The sequence below is a fragment of the Corapipo altera genome, unplaced genomic scaffold, assembly GCF_003945725.1.
Source record: "Corapipo altera isolate COAL_440 unplaced genomic scaffold, ASM394572v1 1b, whole genome shotgun sequence".
NCBI classification, from domain to species: Eukaryota; Metazoa; Chordata; class Aves; order Passeriformes; family Pipridae; genus Corapipo; species Corapipo altera.
Genome location: NW_020884881.1, coordinates 10,828,673 through 10,847,139, shown reverse-complemented (window position 1 = coordinate 10,847,139; position 18,467 = coordinate 10,828,673). Strand labels below are relative to the sequence as shown.

The following is an 18,467-nucleotide window of genomic DNA, read 5'->3' as shown; positions in this document are numbered from 1 at the left end:
GAATCATAGAATGGTAAGGCTTGGAAGGGACCTTAAAAGTCATATTGTCCCAACCCCCCGCCATGGGCAGGGACACTTCCCACTAGCCCAGGTTGCTCAAGGCCTAATCCAACCTGTCCTTGAACAGCGCTGAGGCATCCACAACTTCCCTTGCCAACTGTTCCAGTATCTTACCACCCTCGTAGTGAAGTACTGAGACAAAATGCCAAAGTTTTATTTCAAGACGGGAATCAATTACAGAAAAAAAATTATAGTATCGAAGACCATTTTGGATAATTGGAAAATAAATAAAACAGTAAACAACTTAGTGTATTTAGAAGTAGTACTGCATCTATGAGATTTGTCTTGAGGATTCAGTTTTTTGCTAAGTAATCTAGGGAATTCTAAAATTAAAACCCTCATTTCTGAATTCCATTAAAAGCAATTACTGTACTTCATAAAGTACAGCTCTTAAGTAGTTTAAAAGAAATAAATCCATGCACACGCTTGTCTCTTAATAGCAGTTAGTTCTGTTCATCTCATTTTTGCCATCTGCTTTAAGTATGTTAATTCTCTGGCTGTCATTTTGTGTCCTTCATTTTCCAACTTCATGTCTCAGAAGTTGGCCTCCTTCTGTATTCTGCTGAAGACAGACCTGTCATTTTTCCCCCCATCATTCCCATGCTTTCTTCCACACTGTGCTGCTCTCCAGGTAGGTTGGAGTCAGCTCCAAAAGTCAGATGCTTTTTCTTATCCCTCAGGTGTCAGGTTATGAAAAATGAAAGTTTTAAAAAGAAATAGTCCATTATGAGTTAATGTCTACCAAATTGTGACTTGATTTTGTCATCAGTTTTTTTTTCCATGTTCCCTTTCCCTCTCTTTGTGTCCATTTGCATGTAGATTATATGGCATTCTAGACAGCGCTTATGTCCTGGAGAAACTGCTTCTAAAAACTGGAGCATGTAGAGCAGGTAGCTGCTGCCTGAGTACAACAGTGTTTTCCTTGCAGCTTAAAAGAATAAACTATTGTACTTCTGTATGTGTTCTTTTAGGAATAAACAAGTTTCGGTGATGTTACATCATATATGTTTTACAGCATCTCATATCACAGTGCTGAAGATTCTGGATGTTGTTACAGTAGTTCTTGAGTTTATATTGTATTTGGAGGAATATGTAGGGTTTTCTTTTCTCTTGGAATAGACTATTTCAGTTGGAAGAGACCTATGAGGATCATCCAGTCCAGCTACCTGACCAAAAGCTAAAGTGTGTTGTTAAGGGCATTGTCCAAATGCCTCTAAAACACTGGCAGATTTGGGGCATCGACCACCTCTCTAGGAAACCTGTTCCAGTGTTTGACCACCTCTCCATAAAGAAATGCTTCCTCATAGCCAGTCTGAACCTCCCCTGGCACACCTTTGAACCATTCCCATGCATCCTTTCACTCGATACCAGGGAGAAGAGCTCAGCACCTCCTTCTCCATGTCCCCTCCTTGGGAAGCTGTAGAGAGCAGTAGGTCACCCCTCAGCCTCCTTTTCGTCAAACTAGACAAGCCAGATGGTTTGGTTGTGGTTTTGGTTTTTTCTAACAGATTAAGTTATCCAAAAGAGACTATGGCCTTTAAAATCAATGGATGTAACTTTAAAATTGAGATGGAAAACATCATTTAGAGGTAAGAGGGTAGTCTGGTCAACTTAGTTAGCAGAGGAATTGTTTTCACAAGAGATTTTCTTTGCTTTCTGTGTCACATCATTTGTTTTGCCAGGCCTGCATGGTGACTACGGTCAGGACTGGTAAAGGTTTTTCAGTATTATGTTCAAAGAGTCTATTTAGTGAATACATTTCAGTTTCTCACAATATTTTTCACGTGAAAGTTTTAGAGCTATGAACTTAAAGAAGAAAACTTGACAATCTTCTATCAATAAGCAATACCAGATAGCCAGTTAAGCAGAAATTAAATTATCATCACGCTTCATATATGTTGGAATTTTATATTTCTCCAGTCTGTAATCAAAACATAATAAATGTTTTGTGTTTTCCTATTCGAGATTGATTTTGTCACTGATTTTAACATGAACAAGATCAGTCCTTATGTGCTATTAGGAAAAGTATGTTTTTGCTTAGATTTAAGGAAAGATCACTAGTATTTAATCCCTTCTTCAGTATTTGACATATAAAATGAAAGAATAAGTGATACTAAAAGTTGCCTTTGTAGGCCTTTCACTGATCTTTAATTGTATGGTATTTCTCAAGTTATGTGACTTAGGTCTTATTCTTCAAGCTGTATTTATTTTTCATAAAACTTAACAAAGACTTTGTCAAGGACACCTTGCTTCACACTGCCCTTTTTTTCCCCCTTTTTTTTCTCTAGTACTAGTAAATTAAATAGCTGAAGCTGCTCAAGAGTGACCATCTGTTCCATTTCCAGTAGAAGGATTTATCCTTGTTTTTCCCCTTGAGCTGTCAGTCCTTGACAAACTCTGAATTCAAACCATACACTTTTTCCTTTTTTTTACCTTTAATTATTCACATTGATCTCAGCTAAAACTGGGTATATATTTAAAAATAAATTGCCTTAGGTTTGTTCTGTCATAACCATAAAATATGCATTGTCTCTATTATTATTTGTTGTGTTTTGTCCTACCAGCCTGTGCTACTTAATATGGAGTAATTTTTCATTGTTGAAATATTTATTTATTTAAATTTGGGCACCTTTTTTGTTATATCACCTTATCTTTATTTGTTTGTTTTTTTTTTTATCCATTCCCCCCCTGCCTTATTTGTTAGGAGTTAGAGACAAACTTAAGACAGCATCTTTATGGCTTTGCAGAAGTAATGAACAGCTCCAAGTCTCTTGGTATTCTTCTTTATATCTGAACACTTGTATTTAATATCATAGCCATAAATTCATTACATAAATCGTATTAAGTTGTTTCCATAAAATATATTTCATATTACTTCCATAGGTCAAAGATAAACAGTTGTTTACTGTGCAATACTGTAATGTCAGATTTAGTGTTTGGTTAGTGCTGCCAAAGTTCTTTGTGGTTTTGAAACTGCTGTAGTTCTTCTTCCATATGAAATTTTGTGATGTGCTCTGGGGGTCAAAATCTGGCAAGTCATCCTCCCAAAACAGTGTTCTTCAATGGAAAGGTGTTCCACTTCCCTTGAAGTTGTTTTGTGCTTTCCAGGTAAATCTGTGCCTTGGTGAGCCTGTGCCTGATGCCCTCTCCCTGCATCCTTTCTTCATGTTTATGCCTTCTCAAAACAAAATCCAATCCCTCACAAAATGAGTATTGTATTTTTTTTAATATATATTAATTGAAAATCTAGAACACTTTGTTCAGTTGTGTAGTGGGGCTGCTAGATTCACAGAAGGCATCTTTCCACTGATAAGAGTCTCACGAGAACTGCTTTTGCATTTGAAGAGTGGGAAGAGAAAGGCTTCACTGAATAAACCTCGTCCCTGTAAAGCATCATCAGCTGGTGGTGATGTATGGACTGTTTGCAGTTGTTCTCCCTGGAGAGGGTCGCTGTCTTATCACAGGAGAATTTTCTTTCTTCCTAGAACTGATAAAGGCACTTACTACATGTTCTGTTTTAAACAGAAGAGTCAAAGGCTGGATATTTCCTGTATCTGTTGCCAACAAAATCTATCAAGATCATGTGGAGAGTCAGTAATTGGCTGTTACTAAATTTGAATCTGCAAAACCAGCTTTTGCATGAAAATCTCAAGCTATCACTACTTAAAATGTTTATAAAAACGTTGATACACATCCAGTTTTCCTGTTCTAATGACTCTAACTTTTAAACTTCGATTATTATGAACAGTGTTTTAAAAAGTCATCAATAAAATGTTTCATTGTCACTTACACAAGCAAAACTATTTTCCAGATCATTATAAATGAAGAGTTAGATTTCTATTTTCAGATTTGGAACAGATCTTTAACATAAAATCTTGAGATGGCAGAAGCATTCACATTCTAGTTGTTAGTGTTTTCTTGTTAGCCAAAGCCTGGCTTAGTTTCTCAGCTGACTAAATATGGATTAGCTGCCTTTTTTTAAAATTACTTTCCCCTCCAAAGAAATCAGCTTTAGCTGTGGGATAATAATCCTTTTCCATCTTTTTGCTGTTGTAACCAATGCACTGATCTTTGGCATCTGTTCTTAAAATCTGGGATCAGAAAAGCTCCAAATGAGTTTATTTAGAGCTAAAACTCTATGGCAAAGGTAAGACATCAATGCAAGACATCCTTGTTCTGATTAATCAAGTTCATTCTCTCAGTAATATTTTTACTTTTTAAAATGGGAAGTTTCTGAAGGCTTGACTGTAGGGGTTTTTTTTCCTATGTAGATCCAGAAATGAGTCTCTATCCCTATTTCAAGATTTCTTGCCAATACTTTAATTTTTAGCATGGTCTCTAAAAATATATTTCACTGACTGCCTTTTACTCATGTACAAATATAATTTTTTTATGTTTCTCTAGAGTTTCTTCATAATTTCTTTGCAATTTTTATTAGCTATAGGTCAGTTCAGTTGTTTGAAAGTTAACTCTTTGGGACTTCACTGTAATATTGTCAAAGTCTACGTATTTAAAAATGGAAAACATTGCAAATAATTAAAGACTACTAGAGTGTACAGTTAAAGTTTCTCATAAAACTTTGTTTGTAAAAAATGCTTCTTCACAAAGCTTTGTGATCATGAATTTCACCTATAAAGGGCTGTAGGCCTCCCAGGGCACAGAACAAATGTTGTTTTCCTGTGTATATTGAATGGTTATCTCAAACATTTGTCTAAAATTCAGATGTAGTGAATGAGAATTTACAAAGTTATCCTGTGTAACACAATGTTACAGTGCACAACTGCTTGTGTTCTGCGTGGGGTGGCTTTCCTGGGTAAAGTTCTCCCTGCGCAGAGTCTGAGCAAATGAACTCTTTTGGAAACTAGAACAGACCTTAGTGCTCAAATACTGTGCTTGATCTTCACATGAAGATAAACATGTCCTTGTAGAAAGATGTACAGTGTAGTTGAGGCCTTGTAGATGTAGAACAACTGCAGGGCTATGGCCTTTGGACCAGTGTGTGCCCCAGTTCTGGACTGGGGAGATGAATTTTTTCAGAAACCTGTTTTTCTAAGCAAAGTCTGACATTTGGTAAATTAATATGATACTTCTCAAACACAGGATTGACAAAAATTAGTTCAAAGAAACTATAAAGAAAGATGACAAATATTTATTTAAGAAGAGTGAATAATACACAAGTTTGTTTGTTTGTTTTTTAGATTCTTCAGATGGAAGTCTAAAAGCTTCTACATATCATGGGACAATAGATGTTTATGTCAGTCAATTAAGAAAAGTGGATCTGAAATCCCAGAAAGGTAAGCATACTAAACCAAATATTTTTTGTGGCAGCTTTTGATGTAAAATAAAAGGGGATAAGGTTTGGGGGTTTTTTTATCTGTCTGTAAAAAAATAGTTTGTGGTTTTTCGTTATCTACATTATCTTTTACCTCATAAATACTTTAAATACAGTAAGCTATAACTACTTAAATTATATAAATACTTAAAATACAGTAGCCTCTGTAAGAGGCAATGATACGTAAGATGGATTTAAAAATTTTTGTGTTTTTCAATATTTTTCCCCAGCAATATACCCAGCAGAATTCTGCGGAGTTGACTTGAATTACAGTGTTTGTTGCTTGAATACAGTTTACTCCATGATACTTCACATGCAGAGTGATAATTGACACACACACATTTATTTTTCCTGCCTTCTGAGTGAAATGTCCCACTATGAAAATTTGAAGGCAGAAAAACAAAGATGAGAGCATCTTTACCATTTTTCCTTTGTCTTCTCCTGTTTACTCACTAAAACTTCACTTCGTAGTTAAAAGCTCACAACAAAAGTTGAATTAATAGTTTTGCCATTTGTAAGATACAATGCTGTAAATTACAAAGCCCTGAATACATCTTGTTAGTCCTGGTTTTGAAACAAACAAACCAAAAAAACCCCACTCTACAGCATTTTTATGTTTGGTGTTATCACCATGTCAGGGACTTCAGGTGAGTTAAATGAACAGGGTATTTGGTACACTTCTGTCTTCTGTGAGACAGTGCCTGTGCCCTATTAAAACCTAACATTTACTCAGAAGGGGAGTGATGATAGCAATGCATTGAAATCACTTGCGTGTCCTGTACAATCTATTTTGGTTTCATTAGTGCAAAGAAATTTATTTTTATATTATTTCTTGGTTACCTTTTGAATCACTCATTGCTAAGTTAATGTCTCTTGGCAAAGAGCAATGTATTTAATAAAAGCTAATTAATGTTATTTTTAAAACATTGAGATCTCATCTGGCAGCACAGTTTAGTAAAGGCAAAGTTGAAGTTCTGTTTTCATTTACCCTCTAAATTCAGAGTAACTGCTGACAGCTGCAGTGTAGAAAATGTCCCATTTGTGATAAATTAGCTGCATGTGTGTTGGATTTTATGAGTCACATCACTGAGCAAGTCTCCAAGGAGGACCCAAAGATGAAGACCTTTTCCCTTTCTTATCCTGAGGCTTTTGTGTTTCCAGCAAAATGTAGGCCCAAATTATATTGACAGTTATTTGTTCATTAGGACTGTCACAGGCAAGTCATTCTGCTGATTCTAAATTGCATAGCAAGAGTTGCTTTCTGATGCTATGTAGCTGTTATAACATCACTTTCATTACCATGATCTACTTCAGCTTTTGGGATGGACATCAAGAAACGCTTTTATGTTTCTCTAAAGTGAATGTTGGAATTGGGAAAAACTAAGGAACGCATATAAATAAAGTGTATACTGAATTTTGCTGGGCTTTTGATTTAATGTGTAGGACACAGCTTACAAACTTTGTGACTGAGTAATTCCAAATATGACTAATTTGGGCAGGTTGGGAGCCCACCATCTGCCTTTGGTCTGATGCATAGAACCACATAGTTGGGGAAGCAGAAGTCAGAATTTTTGGTTTTAATCTCAAAGGTAGAATTATTCAGGCCACCAAAGCTGCAATTTTGCTAGGAGTTTACATTTTAGTGATACATAGTCTCTAAACTGGTTAAGTCACTTTTGAGACTGCATCTGTTGGAGGATGTGAACAGCTGGCCCTGAGCAGTGGTCAGAAACAATCACTAATGCTCACAGTACGTGAGCGAGTGGTGTCTCATTGTTCCAGATGAGCAATTCTTTCATCATGTGCCACGCAGTGGCTGGATTGTTTGTCCAGTCTGGTCCCCTGTCCTTGCTCAGGGTGTAAATATGCAACTAGAAGGTGAAACTAAAGTCATAATACCTGTGAGATATAGTAGATTTGCTTCCCTTGATCATTCCTGTAATAAGATCCCCCACCAAGAGACGTTTCTAGCAGTGTATGTTAGTGTTTATTTTCATGTCTGTGAAAGAAATACTGTGAAATACTGTGACACCATTTTCTATATGTGGCATGCAGTGCTCTGTTTGTGGTAAATAAAACAAACAAACAAAACAACAAGCCACAAACAAAAAGCCAAACACAACCAAGCGATGATTATCAAATCATCAAGTTAGTGAAATAATTGCTTGTTTCATGCTTTGATCTCAGTGTTAAACTAACTAGCTTTCACTTAAATTTATACCAGGTTCAATTACAGTCAAGGTACCTGCCTCTCTCAAAGCTTATTTAGAATTGTCTGGAAGAAAAGTGGATGTGAACTCAGAGATCCAGTTAAAAGAAACACAGAGAGCCTCCAAAGATGATCACGTAACTATAAGTGGTAAGGCTTACTAATCTTGGCTTCCAATAAATGTCTGTCTGGCCTTAGTCAGAGGCATCTACACTTTACTAGTTTATTGCTCTTGGCAGCTGCTTTTTCAATCTGTTTCATGCTCAAATGTTTGCTTGTGCCATTGTACTCCCCATTTCACTAGAGAGCATTCAAATTTTGATTGGTAAATGACTTGTGAATGTAGTCAACTGCTTCTCTAACAAGTCTTAAAGCCAAATTCATCCTAAGCATTATTCCAGTGCATTTGTGGGAGGTAATCCAGAGCTGACTTTGACCCATTGCTTTGTTGGCTTAGACAGTCACATATAGTAGATTGCTTAGGAACGTCTATTAAAAATATAATAAAAAGTTTTCCCTGTCTGTCTTGGAGTGGAGGGGGGAAATAAAAGGGGTATATGGCATATTTATAAATGTACAGTAGTGCAGGATAGGCTGAGAAGTTGTGAGTGGGAGATAACTAGAAGTGCAGAAGAAGCTGGATCTGGAAGAATAGACAGTACATGGAAAGATACCTGCAATTACTGGAAGCATTCTTCTAATGCATTTAAAATCAAGCTCAGAATCCCAAACCGTGCTGTTTCCTGCTTGAGAAAACAGTTTTACAAGTCATTGTCAGGGTGTGTATTTCTTTCCCCTTGTACAGATGTGTCTATCTAGAAGTTCAGGCTGTTGCTGTTACCAATTATGCAGTTTACTCTAAAGGAAACATTGAAAAAATGTGTCTGAAGGCTCCAGCTTTGTTTGAACGTGTTATGTCAGAACGACCTGATGCGATAGAGGATTGTGTCAGGCTTTGATTTTTGCTTTGGTTTTAAACTTGAGAAAATAAGCACAAAAAATCTTGTTCTCCCCCATGTAAGATGTTAATCTCTTAAGTTGGGAAAAGTTAGAAGTGTAATTACGTAATTTTAATATGTAGCCTGCTTATACATCTCTTCCTGCCTAAGAACAGTATCTAGTACTTGAGTTTACTAGTGGTTATTAAATACAATTTCTTTAAAATCCATGATTAGAAGTTCTCGGGTTAGAAACCTAGAGGACCCTAGATTTTAGCAAGACTATGGAATGAATCACCTCAGCAGTAAAACAAGACTTCTCCCAGTGAATGAGAACTACTGGCCAGGCAGTCATCTTGTTAAAGATAAGAGTGGTGTTTCAAATATACACAGCTGAATGACTTCTGTTGTTTCAGAATCCAGTCAGTGTTTACATAGGACAGTCGTCCCTGAAGCGGATGCAATTTTTCAACCCACCATTCTGTATGAAAATGATCTTGGTAGTTGAGGCTGAAAGCGGCTCTGATTAGTTAACTCTTGAATATACATGTCCCAGAGGTATGGAAATCATCAAGAATTATGCAGAGGCAACAGCATTAGGCTACTGATAATTAATTGCTTAAAGAAGTTACAACATTACACGAAGAATTTATTAAACATAGATCTAAATTGATCTGAGTACAGGTGAATGAAAAATAGACCCTGGAATGGATTTTCTGCAAGATACAATTCAACTAAACTAGTGCTAGCCTGAAGTAATATCTCTTCATCAGTCTTTATACCCAGCAATTATCTTCGTGTGTTTTCTCACATTATGTAACCAATGATTTATAGCAGCACTCTCCTCTCTGTTTATCACTGGCCACTAAGAAGCAATAAACCTGAAGGGAGATGAAGTAGTTGGTTTTAACATGTGCTTTGCTCCTTTTTTTACCATTTTGAAAACAGTGCCTCCTCTTTCTTTGCCAAGTCGGTAACGTTCCTCTGGCATGGCAAGGGAGATGCTTCCTCTTCTCCTTCTCTTTACCTTATCACGTGGGGACGGTGTATTCTTTCTACAGGAAGAGCGCTTGTCCCTTCACTCTCAGCAGTCTCTTTCTCTTAAAATTGCTAGTTGATCATTTTCTTCTACAAGTAGATTCTCAAATAATTAAAAATTAATTAATGCTATTTCTGCATCATGAGGACATAATCCACTGTGATGTTCCAGGTCCAAGGTCCATAACGGTCTTGCTGCTGCAACTGAAGAAATGTGAAGTAGAGAGTGAAGAGGGGTTTTGCCAAGTGGATAAAATGTGTATCACAAGAGCATAGCAGTTTAGTTTCTTTATGCTTCTGAGTTAAAAGGTTAGTTTAAAAATAGATGATTTTTCAGAAACTGGCCAGTTCTCATGTGGATAACGCAGGAACTCTCTGCTTTCAGAAAGCTTCACTTGTCTCTGGGAATACTGTGAAGTTGTTAGAGAAAAGGCTGTCCAGTGGGAAGGTGGGGTTGAGTCCCATGACTTGGGTAAACAAGCACTTAGTCTATCACCTGCCCTAGGAAAGCCTTCCCTGCTGCTGTTACAGGAGTTACCATGTACATCATCACAGGCTGCATGGCCCCTGCTTCCACACTGAGGGGGAAGTCAGTACACTGCAATCCCACAAGCAGTCACATCCAGAGGTTTGCAAGGTAACCAAGGAATAGAGTGGGATTTAGTGAAAGGAAGAAGATGAAAGTCTGGAGTGAGTGCTCAAGAGACAGTGATGAGAGTGTGAAAAGGTGTTTTGCTCTTTAAGAAAAGGAGAGGACTTTCCTGCAAAACTGGGACACTTACTGAGAAAGGGAGCGAACTAGAGAGCAGTGACAGGGAATTAACTTTTTGAAGTAATTTGCAAGGACAAGGCATCTGTTTCCATTGACATCAGTAGGCACCCTTAGAAGTAATGTGTATGGTATAAAGAAATCTGTTACAAAAGCAGGGAGTTCATGCTAAGTGCTGGTCCAGCTTCCATCTGTGAAAGTGTTTGGCTGTCCACTTTGGGAGTGCTTGACTAATTCCAGTAATTTCTGATGGTAATCATGTCAAAGTGTTTTTTCTCTTCCCTGGCAAATAGGGAAGCCCTTGCTTCTCAGTGATTGCCTTCTCTGTGTCTCTAGGTCTGCCTGTATTCTTAAAACACCTGGTTTGAGAAGCTTGTAGAGATTATTACCTAGAGGTACTATATAGATACCTAAATAAGTAAATAACAAAGTACTTATGTAAGTAACTAATAATTACCTGTAGGTACTATATAAGTACCTATAGCTATAAGTAAGAGGAGGGGGTAGCAGACTAAAAAATGTTGAATATTTAAGCAGAAAAGGAGCTTAGGAGATTGTCATGTCAAAGGGGTTACAAACATGTTGAAGGTTAAAATTCAGATAATCTTCATTTACATGCTTTTTTGGCCATTTTCCCAGTAAGTTATTTTAAGTTTGAAATATGAAGGTAGGAACAGTTACCTGTGTAAACTTAAGAGGAGAAATATTTAAATAAGAATATCAGGAAGTAGTAATGATACAGTGTTGAAAACAATAAGCACCACATTAACATGACTGTTCTGTAAAACTAAAAATAATCCTTTGGCTTTACATGGCATTAGTAACGCTTTGCTGGACTGCATCCAGTTTTTAATACTGTACTTCAAAAAAGCATGGGGACAACTGTAGAATCTCTAAAGGAGAATACATGATAAAAGGTCTAAAACCACAATTAATGAGAGAAGACTGAAAAGTGGTGGTTTAGTCTAAAAAGAGAAGACTGGGAAAAGAGAAGATTAATTTTTCTAGTAGTAAGAAATTGCTGCAGAGAAATAAAGAAATAAACTTTTCTGTCCACTCGCAGTAGGACTAGAAATTATGATTTGACTTTATGGTAAAGGAAACTTAAGTAAATAGTAGTCTTTCTGATAGCACTTTTCTGGTGAGGCAGTAGGACTGTCAGTACTGCAGATTGTGAAGACCAGGTGATGTGAGGACGTCAGGTTAAATTCAGTGCATCCTCAGGTTGCTTTCAGCCCTGTTTTCTCTTGTCTTAAGTTGATGTGACCATCTGCTTCTACCCACTCCACAGTAACAAAGAAAGGTTATCAGGCATGTGAGTGAATGAGGACTAAATGAAATGTGCCTAGTGGGCACACTTCGGGCCCATTCCTGTTGCCAACTTGTGTGTTGCCAGCTGTAAGCTTTACTGGAAAAAGTCTTGCAGTCATTCAGAGACTTTCTTTGGATCCTTGGTGTAATGTAATCCCTGGACCTTTGGATAATGGTGTCAATTTCCAAACCATGTAAATCTTCCATCTCTGAGTGGTGCAATGGACTCATCTGGTTTCAGATGTTTCTCCATCCCTGACCCCAGTTCTAGTGTCAAGTTCATATCCAGTGGCAACCTTTCACCTGACGCCATCCATCTGCTTGGTGCCGAATGAGCTTTTAACTGGCAGTCACTTCATCTAGTTTTCAGCACTTGTGTGAGTTTCCTTGGTAAAAGTCCCACCGTGTCACAGGTGTTCCTCAGAGACCGTGGATGTTTGTCGTTGTCTCCCTGTTCTTACTTTCTCAAGTTGTCAAACCAACCTCTTTCTGTTTTTCTGTCCTCATATGAAGAACATACTCTTTGGGAATTACTTTCAAGACATACATTCTCCTGATGTCAGCCAGCATGACAACAATTGCAGCAGTTAACAGGATTTTTAGGTTTTGGTTCTAATCCCATCCTTTCTACGGCTCTTGTGCTTTGCTAAGCCACACGTTCCTCTGAGCCATGCCTTCTGGTGACCATACACACAGGTAGCAGGGCTCTCTCATACTGACTTGTGCCTTCCCTCAGATGTCTGTCCTGGGTATGGAGAGAAACCCCATTTTCTTCTCTAACTCCTTTTCTCCTGTGAAAATGTCCAGGTATGCATTGCCTCTACCTTATGGGTTGATCCAGCATCCAGTTATTCTTTTGATCACTAGGAACTCCTTAGATGACCTTCTTCCCATGGCTCTGGAGAGAGTCACCCTGTAATTACCAGATCCCTTTGAAAAGATGAACTTTGGCACCACTGCCCTATCTCTGACTTTCCAGGTTTCTGTTAATAACACACTTCAAATCTCTTCATCCTGCCTGATTCTCCCGGTAGATTGGGGTGAGAAGCACCTTTCTCCTTACAGCAGTCATTCACTCAGGCATACACTGAAACATTACAACTTTCACATCTGTCTGATGTTCCCCTCTGGAGCAAAGGGGGTTAGACAGATGTTTCCTACCATCAGGAATAACTTACTTCTCACTGCTCAGGAACTGGCTCCTCGTGCTGAAAGAGTGGCCTATGGAATGCTGTGGACTTACCCTTTAAGATTGCTCCAAAACCAGTGTGCGAGGAGGGAGCTGACTGCATGAGTCTCCTACACCATGCACAAAGCTTTATGGATGGATCTGTCTGAGAGTTTTCATTATCAGAAATTCCATGTTGTTTACTCCAAGGTAATGTCTGTGTTTTTAGCTGTCTGGAGTTCCAGGGTTGAATACAAACACAGCTGAAGGGGCAGTGAACAGCATGAGGCAAGCAACTTGCCTTTTAAAGGGAAGTAACTGTCAGTCTGCTGAAACTTAGTGTTTTTTCCTGAAATGTACCAGCTGCCCACGTGTAGTGCTCCCTCTCCCACTGTGCAGCTGTCTTGAGTCTGTTGCAGTCAGAATTACAGTTCTGGTCCCAGGAGTAACACTATCTGCTGTCACGTCCCTCCCTGTTTTCTCTGTTCTTAGGGCACTTCAGAACTTTCCTTCTTTCTTAGAAGCAGTTTTTATTGACTCATGGCCCCTAGAATTGAGTGGGAAGAGCTTTGTTTTACAATGTCCCTCCAAACACTGCCTTCTGTGAAGCCTTGATCCTTAAGCAATATCTTAAAAAAAAATAAACAAAGACCCAGGTTGTATCTGGAAAAGATTACATTCCTTCAAGTCAAATAGAAAGTTCATCCAACTTTTATTAAACACATTAAATGAGATGCTATCCTACAGATTTTTATTGGTTTCAGCTTGCATTTAACTCAAGCTGTTCACAGCCTTTTTGATATATACCACAGTCCTAACACCACAAGTGAACAACATTTAAAATACGATCCTCTTCTTGTGTTTTACGGTATGAAAATAGAGGTCTCAACTTCTCCAGTCTCCAGGAAGGCAAGTAAATAAACAGTCAGTACTTGACTGTGTAAAGTTTTGCAAAGGTGTTGTCTTCCCTTAGACACCACATGTGGGGGGGAAAAAACCCCAATGTTTTTCCTGGGCATTCAGTCGAAAAGGTGGCCACTCAGCATAATGATGTATCTGGTGAGCTCATGCTGCTGTCTTGAATGGTGGGTTTTGCAATGAAATCTCTTTATTTATTTCCCCTCCACCCCCCAATTCTCAATCCAGAAGGCTATTTACTTTTGTGAATTAATCAAGCTAGCAAAGTCATCCTCAAAATCCCCTTACATTTCCACAGTGTTCAGAGTATACAAGCAACGAGTACAGTTAAGACCCAAACGATCATAAAAGGTCTCCAACTAAACCTTATTGCTTGATTAGTGCCTCATACACAAAGCTATTTAAATATTTTAAATATCTTTGAATCTGCTACTAGTGATGGGCTTAATAACCTTAAAATAGTTTGAAGATCTTCATCCCTATGAAGTGGAACTTGACGCTCACTTTCTTGCAGGCAATTTGGTATTTTTTGCATTCCCCTCACAGGCAAATCTCCAAAAGAAGTATAAGGAACTAAACATTTTTCTACTCTCACATATCAAATGCAAAATGAGAAACAGAGCTCAGACAACCACTGAGCTTTAAAATGGCTCTTGTAAATTTGCTTCTGTGTTTCTTAAAATCTTCTTTAACTTTTTAGCATAAGTGTAGGAGGGTGTAAGCAGTGCATGAAACTTCTTTTACAACACTAATTCCGTGCTTCATGTTTGCTCCTTGTACAGAAGTACAAACCATAGTCACAAAAACGGAGAGAGAAACTAGGACCAAGCACTCCAATATGCAATTTCTGGAAATGTATCTCTGCCCTACATCTATTGTGTCTTCTCTCTTTAGGAAAAAAGTTGTGTTTTCAATGTCTTACAGCTCTGTTAAAGGATCAACTGAAATTTTCCTTTGTTGGTTCAATTTTTTGTCACTTGTAGGGTATTGGTGATGATCATTCTAGATTTAAGTCTGTAATGAGATGGTGAGTCAGTCTGTGGCTTCTGCCTTACAGTAGGAATGGTACTGACACAGTGTGACTGAGATTGCTGCTGCCCCGAGCAATCAGGTGTGCAGAAATTGTACTAGGACATCCCCACGGAGATACCTGAAGGCATGGTGTAATCTAACAATAAAGGACTTTGAAATGACTCTGTCACTGTTGGACTCTGAAAACTCTGTACTTCAAAACGGTACCTCAGCCTGTAGTGAATTGCTGTGGGTTTGGCCCATAAACTTAAATGAATCTCACTTAGAACTACCAAAGCACTGAAATGCTATTGAAAAGTTCTGGCACACAGAGCTGAGTTTTGGAAATCGATGCAGTGATGTCAGTTGGACTTCTGCCACTGTTTTTGCTGTGGCCAACATTTAACTTCAGCTGTGTTACAGAGCAGAGCATGTTTTGCAAAGTTGGTTCAGAAACTGCTTTCCTGCCATCCCTCATGCTATTCCAGGCTCAAACTAGTTCTAAACTTAGAATTCACTCAGTCACACGAACACATGAAGGTTGATCTTGTGATAAAGGCTCTGATTAAAAGATCTCAGTTTAAATCCCAATTTGGACACAAATCTGTATAAATTTGGAAGGTCACTTACCCTCATTTTACAATTAAGAAACTGAGGCTAAGAGAGAGTAAGTTGAACTCTATTATACAGTGAGCTTTTCAGAGCATAATTTTGAAATGAAATTTATGTGAAACATAAGAAGACAGACATTTCAGAGTTGCTTTTTTGGGGTTTTTTTAGGCCATTATCATAAGAAAACAGAAATAGTAGAAACATGTCTGGTCATCTGGATAATTAGGTCTCTTTTCTGTATTTACAGTAATAATGAAAACTTTTCAAATTACTTAACCAGATTAATATGTCATGTAGTGTCATGGCTTAACTACAGCTGGCAATGGAGCACCATGCAGCTTCTCACTCCCACCAGTGGGATGAGAGAGAGAAGTGGAAGAGTAAAAGTAAGAAAACTCATGGCTTGAGATAAAGACAGTTTAATGGGTAAAGCAACAGCTGCACAAGCAAACAAAGCAAAACGAGGAATTCTTTAACTCCTTCCCAGGGGCAGGCAGGTGTTCAGCCATTCCCAGGAAAGAAGGGGATGTAACAGTTACTGGGTAAGACAAATGCTATCACTCAGAATGCTCCTCCCCTCCTCCTTCTTCTGCCAGCTTTATATACTAAGCATGATGCCGTGTGATGTGGAACATCCCTTTGGTCAGCTGTCCTGGCTGTGTCCTCTCCCAGCTTCTTGTGTGCCCTTGGCCTCCTTGCTGGCAGGGCAGTATTAGAAGCAGAAAAGGCCTTGATGCTGTGCAAGGGCCACTCAGCAATAACAAATTTTATGTTATCAACACAATTTTCAGCACAAATCCAAAACATGATCCGTACTAACTATTATGAAGAAAATTAACTCTATCCCAGACAAAACTAGTACTTATAGATAGATGTATTGCATTTGTGTGACAAGATTTTGGTAAGGGGGGCTACTAAAGGGGTGGCTTCTGTGAGAAGCTGCCAGAGGCTTCCCCCATGTCTGGTAGAGCCAAAGCCAGCTGGCTCCCAGATGGACCCACCACCAGTCAAGGCCAAACCCACCAGTGACAGTGTTAGCACCTCTGGGATAACACAGTTAAAGGGAAAAAGCTTGCTGCACAAGCAAAGAGAGGAGTGAAAATGAATATATGAGAGAAACAGCCCTGCAGACACCAGGGTCAGTGAAGCAGGAGGGGGAGGAGGTGCTCTGGGCAGCGATTCCCTGCAGCCTGTGGTGCAGACCCTGGTGAGGCAGCTGTGCCCCTGCAGCCCAGAGAGGGCCAGAGGATGCAGAGATCCACCTGCAGCCCATGAAGGAACCCATGCCAGAGTAGGGGAAGAATATAAGTTCTCCTCCTATGGGGGAAGGAGCTGATGATGTGGTGAATGGATCACAATCCCCATTCCCCACTCTGTCCCACTGGTGGGGAGGAGGTAGAAAATTTAGGAGTGAAGTTGAATTAGGAAGAAGGGAGGGATGTGGGGGGAAGATGTTTTTTAAGATTTGAGTCTATTTCTCATTACCCTACTCTGATTTGATTGGTAATAAAAAAAGTTTTTTTTCCTCAAGTTGAGTGTTTTGCCCATGATGGTAACAGATGATTGACCTCTCCCTGTCCTTATCTCAGCCTGTGAGCCTTTCATTATATTTTCTCTATCCTGTCCAGCTGAGGAGAGATAGAGCAACTTTCGTGGGCACTGACATCTAGCCAGGGTTAGCCCACCATAACATATTGCTAGCCCATAATAAAAAGTACAGTATTATAGAATAAGATTCAAAACTTTATTGTGATGATGTATTATGGGAAATGAGGTTAATGCAAATAAACCGTATCAAGAATGAAATGTCAGCAGCCTCTATTAAAAACAGACAAATTCTACCAAATGAAAGAGTGTGCTCTCTTCCAGGGAGCTTCGAAAGAATGGCAGTGTAAAGATGATACGTTTACTGTGTGTCAAATTAAATTAACAAAACTCTCTTTTTCAGGTCACATGAATCAAAAGGATGAAACAGACAAATGGATTAAGGCTGACACACAAAATGGCAAAGTATATCTTAAAAGCCAAAGTTGGATCCAGTCTGTCAAGCTGAAGAGTTCTTAATGCTGAAATAGGCCGAAGAGATTAAATCAAGAAATTGTAAAGGAACATTTGTGTAAAATTATGGAACTTTTTTGATGTATATTCTTAATATAACAGAGAAAGGATATTAAAAATGAGGGTGTTTTAATCCAAGATTTGCCTGTGACAGTGCTGGTGCTAAACAGGTCTTATGTACTTTTAGTGCCTTTTAGGAATAAGATGGTCTTACATATTCAGAATTTATATACCTTGACTCACTTACCATGTCAGTTTAAAAGCTGGTAGGTTTCAAACAAAAGTTTGGAATTGTCATTTAAAAATAAAAAGCATTTTTGACACTTCTTATCTCCAGATACGAGAATTTACTTCCAAGTTGACGTGCTTTGCAAGCTCTGTTACACTTTTAAATTAAATGTCTCAATACTGTGGAAATTCTGTTGGTTTATGCAAAATGCAGAGAATTTTCTTTAACCAAATTGTCTCTATTTTGAATAGGATAAAATCACTTTCAGAACTGTGGTTCTTCTGTGGTCTTCTCGTTTGGTGTTTGAACCTTAAGTAGTTTCTGCCTTGTCAGTGGATACTCAGTGTAAAACTATTGCTGTGAAATGGCAAAACTTGCTCCGTCTTCTTGAACTGCTTGTTTCTGGATAGGAATAAGAGCTCTAGCTATGTCTGCTGCTGATCATCTGCAAAGAAAAGCTTTTAAAGTAAATAGAAGCGTAATGGGTCTGTCTGATTTCAAGGAGGAACACTCCACCAACTGGACTTCAGGTGAGAGTCCACATGAACATTCCCCTAAAGTAGAATCTGCCATAGAATGGAAGTATTGGCTGGGTAACTGAGAACTGTAATCTGTTTCCAGTGACTTCCAGCCCCATCTTGCAAGGCTGCCAGTGAGCTCTTTGGGGCAGGAAGGGAGAGGAGGGAGGTGAGAGAAGGAGGTAGGCCCTGCACAAAGGCAGACATGATTTTTGTGAAGGATTTTGTGTTACTGTAACAGAAACACACAGTAAAGTAAATGGAGCTTTTAAAAGCCTTTCCATACATCTGTATGA

The 18,467-nt window shown here is 38.6% G+C and overlaps 1 protein-coding gene across 1 annotated transcript in view; it reads left to right on the top strand.

Annotated features, from left to right (window-relative positions):
• The window catches only part of FAM185A (family with sequence similarity 185 member A), a gene marked incomplete at its 5' end in the record, with an annotated part of 41,410 nt that extends 23,286 nt beyond the window's left edge, over positions 1 to 18,124 (top strand). Inside the window, 3 exons of the mRNA XM_027639995.1 lie at positions 5,259 to 5,354; positions 7,617 to 7,751; positions 17,315 to 18,124. Of these exons, the coding sequence (XP_027495796.1) occupies positions 5,259 to 5,354; positions 7,617 to 7,751; positions 17,315 to 17,430 (347 nt within the window). The remainder of the gene's footprint in view (positions 1 to 5,258; positions 5,355 to 7,616; positions 7,752 to 17,314) is intronic.
• Between the last annotated feature and the right edge of the window lie 343 nt (positions 18,125 to 18,467).